This window comes from Schistocerca cancellata, chromosome 2 (assembly GCF_023864275.1).
Source record: "Schistocerca cancellata isolate TAMUIC-IGC-003103 chromosome 2, iqSchCanc2.1, whole genome shotgun sequence".
Lineage (NCBI taxonomy): Eukaryota > Metazoa > Arthropoda > Insecta > Orthoptera > Acrididae > Schistocerca > Schistocerca cancellata.
The window spans coordinates 282713637-282726519 of record NC_064627.1 but is presented as its reverse complement, the minus strand read 5'-3'; the positions used below and the strand labels follow the sequence as shown (position 1 = coordinate 282726519).

Sequence of the window (12883 nt, the reverse complement as noted above, 5' to 3'; positions counted from 1 at the left end):
AACATTCGAAAAGCAATGGACCAGCAATTGCGAATATAAGTTTATTTGGTTTAACCCATAACTCACAAGGCGAGGTCACTCAGATCGCGTGAGATTTTTTAACTCGTTCTCTACGGTCATTTCTGGCAGAATGCTTATACACCCTCCCCACCCTCTTGAAATCGTTAACCCTACAATGTTTCTCCGTTAGTTGCATTATCGATACCTGTATTTGTTGTTGACACGTGTTGCTGAGACGTGTCGACGTCTCCTAACCGGGACTCGTGAACGTCGTCCCTGTTTTCTTCAACATAGTACAAAATGTGTTCGCAGGAATGCGTAAATTTTAACGATCCTAAATGTGATGAATTTATTTTTCGGTGGATGGAGGAAGATGTCAGGGGTGTAGATGAAGAAATAGGCGAAAAAGACGACCACTTTTCAAAAGGCACTGACCATAGTTCTACAAGCGGAGAACCATTCAAAGGAAGAACTTTAGGACAAATGTGATGTTGACCTTTCCAGTTCTCCAATCAAATACATAACATGTAAGTTAGAATAAAATGTGTCCTGAGTGACGATAAAGAAAAACGTAGATCCCAGTAGTGAATGTCAATTTTGTAGACTTTCTTTTTGTATGTATAGAGCGTAATTTTCATGTGAAAGTTTAAACTCTGGAATTTAGTTTTATGTGAAAATTTGCTTTATACAGAGACATATAATTTTTTAGAATGTAAAATTCACTTCTCTAACTGTTCGTTTATGTGTACTAGTTTAAAAAAATGCAAAAAGCTAAGTGGTTTTGTGTGACAAAATTTAAAATACTGCAGGAGCTTTTTAGTGTTATTAAATTAGAATGAGTATTTAAACATCACTTAAATAATTGTAAAAATAGATGTTATTTGACTTAAATGGACAATTTCAGAAGAACTACTTCTTAGATCTCGATTTAAACGTAGGGACCACCTTGTGACATACGTTAAGAAAAGTCACGTAATGAGTTAAAGGTTAATTTTATTACGTTTACGTTGTTGAAAGGTCTATCAAGAGTACAGATATCGAATAAAAACTGTGGGAGCATTCGTATTAACGAAAACGTCTTTGTTGTTCAAAGCTACAAAACGAAACTACAGTTAAAGTAAGGTAGAAATTGCATATCTCTGTTCTAAACAGCCTTTCAGGTAACGAGTATTGATCAATGTAACTTCAACGCGAGCACAACACGTAGCAGGTCTCCTTTTAACTTATTTTCTCGATAGGTTTCTTTTTAACCATAAATCCCCATGTTATCATCTGTGAAGTGCGAAAGGTATTTCTTACCTGCTTCTTTCTCTAATACTGTTGCGTCAAAACTGCAATTTAAGTTATGTAAGCAAATTTAGATAATTGACTGATGCTCAACTTTGTTGACTTGTACAGCCGGTAAAACAGAACACTGGAGACAGATGATGGAGGTGAACGAGCTTGGCCTGGCCATCTGCAGCAGGGAGGCGGTCCAGGACATGATGAGGAGGGGCGTCGACGACGGCTTCATCATCCACATCAGCAGGTAGCAGCCAGCGCTTACGTGATCAGGCTCGTAAAGGTGACAAAACACACACACACACACACACAGAGACACACACACACACACACACACATATATCAGTATATATGAGATGGCGCTTAGATAATGAGGCCCGCATCTCGTGGTCGTGCGGTAGCGTTCTCGCTTCCCACGCCCGGGTTCCCGGGTTCGATTCCCGGCGGGGTCAGGGATTTTCTCTGCCTCGTGATGGCTGGGTGTTGTGTGCTGTCCTTAGTTTAGTTAGGTTTAAGTAGTTCTAAGTTCTAGGGGACTGATGACCGTAGCAGTTAAGTCCCATAGTGCTCAGAGCCAACCAATTAGATAATGAGGCTCCTATAGGCGGCCACACACACACACACACACACACACACACACACACACACACACACATACGCGTACAGATAGTTCCGTAAGTAGATACTGCATTAGTGACTGTAGCGGAATTAACTCTAATAGTGATACATCTGTCACTCCATCAGTCTTTTACGTCCTTCTTGACATTTAGATATATACTGTTTCTCTTCTTTACGTTTCCCAAAATTCTTGGTAGTGACAAATCAAATGTTTACTGACGTAATGAGTTCGCAGTCTCAGTAACGATTATGAACGTTGCTACACTCTTTGTTCTCAGATGACTTCCGAATGCGTGGCATTATACATCCGGACATAGTGTATGGTTGTCAATTATATGGTACGATATTTCATACAAGAAAAAATTTCTGTTTTAGACTTAGCTCTATTTATTGATGCCAAATTTAATTGCTTTCGATTTCACTCCCAAGTGGTTAGAATTTCAGGCTTCTTACTCAGATGCAAGAACTGTTCTAAAACTTCAAAATATGTCGTCTCTTAATAATGAGCATGAAAAAAATTTATTAACGTGTCAACAGGGAGTCCGAAGACTCCTTAACCACACTCATCGAGACACCCAAACTGTTGTGGATTTAGACCGAGAATTTCATCCTTGTCAAGTGCTTGAAATCCACAACATGTAAGTCTAACAAATATATATACAGTTGAGTGCAAAAACAGAAACAAAACATGGGAACATGCTTCCTGATTTTTAAAACGTAGCCATTTGCAAAAAACGATGTTTTTCCTTTTCTATCCTTGGAACAAAGATATTTTGACACCTATGCGTTACCTTGATTTTTTTCTGTAAAATGTTATTAAACGCTGTTATTTGGTCTTCTCTGCCAGAGCTAAAAACTACATCAGGGGAAATTTTTATCTTCTTGTGAATACTCACGTGAACTGCATTAATTTTACAAACAAACTGCACAGCTCATGGCTGATTCTATGGCTTTTCTGGCTTGACACCTTGTCATCTCCAAAGCAATCGTAGGAATATCTTTGACTGAAGAGTAATTATTTTTGTATATTTTTTCCGAGGTTAACGGTAGTAGATATGTCGTTCTAATGCTGCACGTCACACACCAAGGATGCACAGTACAGAGGAAGACATAGTTATAAATACATTACGTGGCAAAACGTATGCATAAGCCCGCTAATTAGTATCAAATAGTGTTAGTCAATCTAATTAATACAAACTTTTAAATCTTTTTGAATATTGCTGTTGATTAGTGTCTGAGCTATCTCAGTGGTCGTGTGAATTTTCCACTCTGTAGTGGAAACTCTAGTGACAACATGTGTTCTCCATTATTTTGGAACCAGGAAAGATACCTGACATCAGGAATTTTATTCCTTAATTCTATTGAACGCCTGCTGAATGATTCTAACACGAATAAAAAAGAAGTCTCAAAATATCTACTAGCAAGAGTATGATTCCGAACATTAACTTTTGATCCATGGGTATATAATGTTACAGTCAACGATTAACCCTCTAAAACTATTAATTGATGAAATTAATAACGCAGTTTAAATATAATGCATCGGCATCTTCAACAAAACTTACAGGCAGTGTGACTTGCAATATTAAACCACGGTTGCTAAAAATTTATCCCTGAACAGTGTTTTACGACATTTCTCGACAATGCTGAGTTCGTATGGGAACGATCTAGTACAGGCCGGGCACGTACGAGAGCTGCAGAGAGAATAATGAGGAAGTGTTCGTAACTATTTTGTCAATAACCAGCTTATCGCCCGCTGTTTCGCTCGCGTATACTGTATGGTCTGCACATATGGTTTTTGTTTTCTTTTATCGCCGTTTTATTTTGCTGACAGACTGCAAAACGTTCGACACTTTTCACACTAATTAAGGTCTTAGAAGCATGGTCTTTTCCGAATGTACTTTCGGCCAAAAAACGATTCTGGCAGTTGAAGCCCTAGGTTTTTGTTGATCATGATTTTTACGTTATTGCGTTCATATTTCAATGGAAACATTCATCCTCTAACACATATTTCTTTATATCTAACCGAGAAGAGAAATACGAGTTTTCATAGAATCAGCTTTAAAAATTTTTTAATGTGACGAAATAGTTTCTTAAAAATTTTCATCTCCTATCACACACTAAGGGTCGTATTTGCAAAAGCGGTGACACATATTTTTTTATTTGTAACACAGAACCCAAATACAATTTTTCATAGGTTTAGCTAAAAAATACTTTCATATTGGAATATTTTCATAAGACATTCCACCCCCTGTTTCACCCTCTTAGGGACTGAATTTCTAAAGAAACATATGTTTTTATTTGTAACCGAGAGGTAAAACACCAATTTTCGTAGAAGTAGCTTTAAAAATACTTTAGTAGTTCTTTCATAATGATTTATTTTCAAAAAGTACTTCGAACCACTAGTCACTCCCATAGGGGCTAACTATCCAAAAATGCTTAAGCACGTATTTCTTTTTTCTGACCCAGAAACCAAATAACAATTTTAATAAGTCTAACTTCAAAATTTCCTTAATAGTACCATGTTTTCAATGAAACCTATCATCGTCTGTTTCACCCCCTTAGGGGTAGGATTTCGAAAAATCTCTTCTTAAACGACGCCTTCAGGACAAGTTTAACACCGTCTGCAAATTTCAAGTTTCTATCCTTAGTGGTTTGGGCTGGGTGATGAAGAGTCACTGAGTCAGTAAGTCAATGAGTCGAGACATTGCCTTTTATATATTGTAGAGGTGTAGTCTGTCCAAATGACACATGTAGTGGGAATGCCGTTTCCACTGTTCAGAGTTGCTCCCCTCGAACCTTCCTTGTGGAACGATTAAGATCCCAATGCCGTATCGCCCTGTGTTAAATGTGTAGATGTCGGACGCGCAAGATGTGGGCTGTACAGTGAGTGTGGTGGGGGAGAGAGTTGCAAAGTAGTACGTTTCCTTTACGCCAGATTGTTCTGCCGCAGTCATATGCATTCGTGTAGTATAAAGACGAATGTGCATCAGTGCATGCACCCTTTGATCCTGATGGTGCCTCCAAGCTTCTTAAGTGTCTCAGTATGTCACTGACTGGCGGCGATATAGCGGATTCCACAATATCTTCTAGAATGACGACGATTACATTAGGAAAGTTAGTCATCACGACTTTGTGTGCTGATCGCTAGAATAACATTTCAAGTCGAGTAGATCTGTTGTATTTTTCTGGATTTATTCTTAGTTTCCAAGAAATAAAAATATGCTGTTTGACAGTTGCTAAGGAACAACTGACAGCTGCTACGGAACAACCGACCAATGATAGCAAGAGGAAATGTGGGCGTGTTAAATCCAGAGAAGACTGTGTACGAACGCTCTGAATGCATTCGACAGTTCGTGCAGTACGGTGTGTGGCGAAGGTTTTTGTGGAAACGATTAGTGCGACATTCCGTGGTACGGCAATACATCTGAATGACGTCATCTGAGTGCTTATGATCGTGAACGAACAGTTGGAGGGTTTCAGGCCGGTCAAAGTTTCGCTACTGTAGACACAGTAATACGTGTTTCCAAATGTGTCACCTCGCGGTTAAACAACTGGCCAAGTGCGATAAGGTTTCGCATACAGAGGGTTCCGTACAAACTTAATTATATAGACAGCCCATCAATTCCCCGAATCCAGAATCTCGACCATTTCTGCCTGTTATCGACACTGATGTCGGCTAGGTATCGGTCGCAAGGATTCCAAGATTTCTGATAATATTTTAATTTCAATAATACAAATAGTCACGCAGCAGGCAGGCGACCATCCATTCAGGATGACGGTGTCGCTATGCTAAAAGTCAGACATCACGCAAGGAATGCCTTTCTTGGTCGTATGATGCCTTTCGGACTTTATCCGTCATCAGATATCCAGGAGCGATTACTGTCCCTAGATATAGTGTTTTAAGTTGCGTGTGGAAGAAATTTCGCAGACTCGTCAAAAATCGTTAAAAGTGGACAAGGCTCCAGGGACCGATAGGAACCTAGTCAGTTTATATACATATTTTGCAGCTGTGTCAGGCCCTTTTTTTAAGCATGATATACGGTAAATCTCTTGTACCAATAATTCTGACCCGTGACTGGTCAAAGCAGAGGTGACACAAAAACTAGGGTCCAATATTAGTGACATCCATGTGTTGTAAAATCTGAGAATATATTTAACACATCATTGTGTTTCAACGACAGTATTTATATTTCAGAGTATGAACTTTATTCCGATATCTCAATTATCTATGAAATTTTCGATCATTTTTTCTTATAAAAATAAGAGACGTGACAGTCAGTTCTCCTTTTTCTTCTTTTCTTCGAGACTCACAGTTAAATTGTATCATTCCGGTATCATTAATTCTGTTGTGAAAAAACATCTTTTAAGTAAGTTACGACTTTAGTTTGGTAACTGATTGCATTATTCTATCGTTCCCGTAAAATGAAATACTTCGTATATTTTTTTGGCCTTTTAAATGCTTGGGAGTAGTCAGTTTTGTGACGCAGTGATCGACCGTTATAACCGCGCTATCGTTTTCACATTTCGACATTTATAAGACGAAACTGCAGTATACACTTTTACCGATGTCTGGTTATAATTATTATTATTATAATTATAATTATTATTATCATCATTACTGTGCAGACTGTTTCTTTACATTAACAACAATGACACGTTCTTGTAATACCAACGACTACTAGTGGGCCTGAAGCAAAACTCACATCAGTAAAGAAATAATCTCTTACAAATTCATGTCATACAAAAAAAAAATGTTTAAGGTTCAATGCCTTCTTCCAAATTTTTGTAAGTGTATGTTTTCTTTTCTTGCTGGCAATGTGATTTGTCTTTGCTTCGTTAACATTTTACTTCCTTACTTGAATATATAATCACAGAAATCCACACTGGAGGGAAAGGATACATTACAGTTCTCAGATAAAATTTTGCGAAGTGTCTAGAACGCAATGCAGAAACCAATTCCCGACTTGTCACATGACATCGTGAAAACCATGGATGGTAGTAACGAGACAGATGTTATTTTTACTGCCGGAAAGCATTTTACTTTGTACCACACCAACGCTTATGACGGTCGTTAATATGGTGTACAAAAGGATGCCTGTGAATGGATTAAAATTTTTTTTGTATGGAGGTTCCAACATGTTGCGTAGAGAGTCATCGACAGATGCAGAAGTATCTTCAGGTCTGTCCAGAGAAGTGTATTAGGAGTCTTGCCATTCGTGTTATTTATTTATGATGTGGCAGACATTATCACAAATTCAGATTTTCTGCAGATGAGGGAGTTATCCACAATGAAGTATTGCCTGAAAACAAACTGCAGAAATATCCATACAGATATTGATAAGGCTTCAAAGACGTGCCCAAATCGGTTACTTTCTTTAAACATTCAAAAATATAAATCTGTACACTTCACAAAGCGCAAAAACAAAGTGTCCTAAGAGTACAATTACTATGAGTCACAACTGGAAATAATCAATTCTTCAAAATACTTTGACATAGCAATTTATCGCTATATGAAAAGGAATGATCGCATAGGTTCAGCATCAGATAAAGCATGTGGCAGACCTCGGTTTCTCGGTGGGAAGATGAAACAGCTGAATTGTCGGGCACGTGAAAACAGACGCAAACTATCCCACGAAAGCCTAGCTACAAATTTTCGAGAGCCAATGTTGAAGAGTCTAGGAATACACTAGCACCTCTGACGTATCGTTCTCTCAGGTACTGCGAAGACAAGGTTCGATTAATTACAACTCACGTAGGGCCAGATTGGTAGTCAATCTTGCCGCCCTCCTTTGCTCTGCCATTAATTTCACAGCAGTTTATAGAACGGGAACCTGATAAGGAGCAACCTGAGCTTCGGTAAAGATTTATGAGTGACTTTCCTTTGCAGTACTGCGGCCCATATACCGATTTTCAATGATGGCCTCGGGATGCACTCAGCCAACAAAACAGCTGTGAGGATTATGGCTGAAGGACTCAGGAAGGACCTCGTCGCCAAAAAGAGCAACATTCGTGTTGGGGTAAGACAACATTTCTCGTCCTGTCAGTAACATATACTTATGAAGAAATCCTTTGATTAATGTGTTGTTATTGCGGTTTTCAGTCCGAAGACTTGTTCTGTGCAGTTATCCAAGCTATGCTACATGAGTACTTCTCTGAATAACAACTGCAACCAACATCCTTTTGAGGACTATTGTTGCAGTCAAACTTTTTTCTCCCTCTACAACTTTTACCAACACACATTTTCCTCCGTAATGTGTCCCAGGATTTTTCCGATCAATCATTCCGTTCTTTTAGTCAACCTATGTCGTATATTACATATTTCCCCAAGTAGACCCGTGGTCGTGCGGTAGCGTTCTCGCTTCCCACGCCCGGGTTCCCGGGTTCGATTCCCGGCGGGGTCAGAGATTTTCTCTGCCTCGTGATGGCTGGGTGTTGTGTGCTGTCCTTAGGTTAGTTAGGTTTAAGTAGTTCTAAGTTCTAGGGGACTGATGACCATAGCTGTTAAGTCCCATAGTGCTCAGAGCCATTTTTTTGCCAAGTAGACCGACTTGTTACTTCCTTATAAATTATCCGATCCACCCATCTTCAACATTCTACTGTATCACCACATTTAAAAAGCGTCTGGTCTTACTGTTTAATATACATGTATCGCTTTCATAAAGAGCCATAATCCAGATTAGCACCCTCAGAAAATACTTACCTGCTTTTCAGAAATGCCTTCCTTACTTTTGGCAATCCTCATTTTGCATTCTCTCTACTACGGCAATCGTCAGTCATTTTGGTGCTCAAATAACAAAACTCATCTACTGTTCATCCGTACTGTTTCTGACAGAATTACGATGTCATCGCCAAACATAAATGTTTTTATTCTTTCACTTTGAAGTTTGGCTTAATTTCTTTCACAGCCCTTTTTAACTTCTGCTTCTCTTTCATGTCCTTCGATTCTTATAACTGCAATCTGGCTTCTGCATAAGTTGTAAATAATCTTTTGCTACTTTTATTTTATCCCTACTACTCTCCGAGTCGCGGGTAGTGGATTCTAGAAAATGTTGTCAAAATATTAGTCTAATTCTATGAATACTATATGAGTACACTTGGCCGGCCGCGGTGGTCTAGCGGTTCTAGGCGCTCAGTCCGGAACCGCGGGACAGCTACGGTCGCAGGTTCGAATCCTGCCTCGGGCATGGATGTGTGTGATGTCCTTAGGTTAGTTAGGTTTAATTAGTTCTAAGTTCTAGGCGACTGATGACCTCAGACGTTAAGTCGCATAGTGCTCAGAGCCATTTGAACCATTTTTTGAGTACATTTGTCTTTCTTCAGGCCGTATTGTAGGATATGTCGTAAGTTCAGTACTGCCACGCGTGTTACTCCACCTTCCCGAAACTCAAAGTGACCTTCCACGAGAGTGGCGTCTACCAGGTTTTCCATTCTCCCGTAAATAATTTGGACCCGCATGTTTAAAAGATGACTTATTGAAATGATGTTTCGGTAATATTTGCTACTGTCAGTTACTGCCTTCTTTGGCATTGGAATCATTGCATTCTTTTGGAAGGCTGAGAGTATTCCGCCTTCCTCATATGTCTACCATACTAGGTGGAACAGTTTTGTTATATTCTCCAGAAGATGTCATTAATTATTATGAGAGAGTGTTGTCTTCTCGAGGTGCCTTGTTTTGACTTCGGTTTTTCTGTGCTCTGTTAAATTATTCTCACAATGTGGCATTCCCCGCGTCATCTTCACCTACTTCCATTTCCTTTTCTAAAATATTGTCTTCAAGTTCCTTTCCCTTAGACAATCCAGCTATATATTACTTCCATCTTCCAGCCTTCCCTCCTTTGCTTAGTAAGGGCTTGCCATCTTAATTCTTGATACTCATACAGCTGCTTCTCTTTCCTCCAAAGGTCTATCTGATTTTCCAACAAGCGACATCTATAATTCCCATAGTCATGCATGATACTACAACATTGCATTTCCTCCCCAGCCATTCTTGCTTTGCCATATTGCATTTTCTTTCACATTTTTTTATTTTTTTAAGACTTCTGTATTCCCTTTGTCTGCTACAATTGCTTCATTTTGATATTTTCTCCTCTAAGTTAAATCCCGTGTCTCATGTGTTATACAAGAACTTCACACTGAGACTCACCCTTTGCCTCTATAATTCTCTGTTGCCGTCGCTATTTCATTTCGCAATGATGCTAATCCATCTTCCTTTCGCCTGTTTCAGTCTATTGTTGCCGAATGCTACCTTTGAAACTTTCAACAACCTCTGGTTCTTTTCATTATGAAGATCCCTTATCCTTATATTCCTAACTTTGTATAATTTATTAAGTTTTATTCTAGATTTCATAAACAATAAATTAAGGTTGTAATCCACATACGCGCCTAGTTCCGAAACCTCGGTCTTATCACTACATAGACTGTAATCTATAATTAAGTAATATATCGGGTGTAAAACAAGTTTTACCTTCACAATAAACAAACAACGTACTTTTTGTAATTGTAATTTTTACAAACGATGTTGCATAGGAACGGTGAAAAAATATTTTTACAGTAGCAGAGAAGTAGTAGAGAAGTATGTATGTAACAAAACTGTCTGCTATATTGAGATTCTAAATCACATATTTGACTTTCCCTTGGGAAAGGCGGCTTCGAATCTCCGTCTCAGACATAATTTTGTCAATATCACTAAGCGTCGATGTTACTCTGGTTTAGAAGGAATGATTTCAGCTCAAATATAGGTTTGGTAAGAAGGTATGTTTCCAATGGTAGCTATAATAAGAAACCATACTGTTGTTCTGTGACTGAAATAGGTTGGCTTTAATTTAAAAAGAATCAAGAATACCGTTTATCGAAAAATTGCAATGTTTATGACAATACATTACAAAATTCCTTCATTTCCAAGACAGAATTACAGACATCATCTTGTACCACTGTACATGTATTTAACACTAACAATTAATGTCTCTCTTTGCAGCAAATTTCTCCAGGGGTCGTAAAAACCCCTGTGCTTACCCAGTCTGAAAAGTTTTCAAAGACCTTCGCGAATATGCCCTGCTTGGAAGTGGAAGATTTAGCAAACGCTGTTGTCTACATGCTTTCCCAACCCCCAAGGGTTCAGGTGAGTTTTCTTCTGATTTTGAAAGTTGCCTTATTCCAGAAATGTGCGAAATTTCCATTTAAATTTTATTAATAATCAAGTAAGCGTAGTAATTACTTCTAAAACAGGTAATTACGGAGATGGTAATCGTCCACACCTGCATAAATATGTACCTAAGCAGGAAACGAATTCCACTGACAGCCAAGGGAAATCAATAGCAATTCACTGACAACAGTTTGAGAAGGCGGGACCCATTCTGATGGTTGTCATTCGCTATTGCATTAGGAATATGGCTGCGTACCCTGGTCGCCGATTTGTGAGCGCACGGTTTTGAGGCACGTGAAAGAAAATAGTAAGGGCAGAAGGAGGAGGGACGAGGTAAGATGACATTGAAGGGGGAATAAGGTAAAGTCGCGGGTTCAGAAGAAGAAGAAGAAGAATGGAAAGGAATGGGTTTGAAGGCACTAAAATGAAGATGGAACAAAAATGTATGAAAGGGAATAATCGAGAAATTTGGATAGGACTGTGTTGGGCAATAGTTGCCTAAGACCTAACTTTCTACCTTATGTAGACGCCTGTATACAGATTTGCTTTGATCAATAATGAAGCAAAGAAAAACGAATCAAGCTATTGTTGCAAACATTGCGACGGGCTGCGTTTTGTTCTATGCTTTGAACACTTCTGCGCAAAAGATGAATGTGTACCTCCTGTTTCACTGAAAAATTCTGTTGATCTCAATAAACAAATTTACAGGTGGAGCAGCGATGAGATTTAAACAAAGAACGGGATAAGATCGATAGGTTGATGGAGTGGGAATAACGTCGAAGTTTGCTCTGGGTGCTAGTTACATCAATGGTCCTAGTCGGGAAGTTCATAATGAGATATGAAAGATAGAGTTCGCTTGCTCAACCATGTCGACACAACCCCCTTGTGCTAGCAAAAAAATGAAAACAAGTGAAGTTCAGACAAACATGTTATAAACCTCTTTCCGAAATTCAAGGAGGGAGTATGGTTTCAGAACTCAATGATCATTTAAAAGTGGTAATAATTTGTGAGGTAGCGTAGTGGCAATTCAAATTGAATGCCTACTGAGTATAAACTCAGTTGCGCGACTGGATTCGTGATTTCCTGTCACAAAGGTAAAAGTACATAAAGGCGGAAAATCAACGAGTAAACAGATGTGATAATCCAACGTTCTCCATGATAGTGTTATACGCCCTTTACCGTTCCTAATATATTTAAACGATTTAGGAAACAATCTGTGTAGCCCGCTTGCATTATTTGCAGATGGTGCTGTGATTTACCGTCTAGTAAAATCATCAGAAGATCAAAACCAATTGCAAAATGACTTAGAGACATTATGCATATGGTATGAAAAGTGTCTCTGAATAATGAAACGTTTGAGGTCATTCACATGAGCACAAAAAGAAATCCGTTGAATTTAGGCAAAAAAAATACAGGGTGGCGCAGATGGATCGGGTGGTTTTGAAGTGGACTGTACGTCTGGAGGGGGGGACGGGGTGTTCGGCGACTTCGTCCTGTGGTGGGGGGGACGGGAAGTTTCAGTTGCAGGCTGGCAGTCAGTCGCGATGGCTACGTGGTCCGTTGAGCATCGTGTTTTCGCAGTGGAAGAGTTCATACGCAATAACGAGTCAATTGTTGCTGTGACGCGTGCCTTTCGCCGGCGTTTCAACATCCCACCTCGCGGTAGTGTTCCTAAGCGAGATACGATATTGAGTTGGGTGCATAATTTCCGCACTACTGGTTCATGTGCTCCAAAATGGACGCCTAGACCGCCAACAATAACAACGCCTGAGAACGTGGAGCGTGTGAGACGCGATGTCACTGCGAGCCCACGTCGATCAACGAGACGTCGTGCTCAAGCTC

At 39.3% G+C, this 12883-nt stretch overlaps 1 protein-coding gene across 1 annotated transcript in view; it reads left to right on the top strand.

Moving 5' to 3' along the window:
• The window catches only part of LOC126145163 (dehydrogenase/reductase SDR family member 11-like), a 43039-nt gene that overhangs the window by 18542 nt on the left and 11614 nt on the right, over nucleotides 1-12883 (top strand). The window contains exons 3-5 of the mRNA XM_049915537.1: nucleotides 1399-1528; nucleotides 7787-7916; nucleotides 10874-11017. Of these exons, the coding sequence (XP_049771494.1) occupies nucleotides 1399-1528; nucleotides 7787-7916; nucleotides 10874-11017 (404 nt within the window). The remainder of the gene's footprint in view (nucleotides 1-1398; nucleotides 1529-7786; nucleotides 7917-10873; nucleotides 11018-12883) is intronic.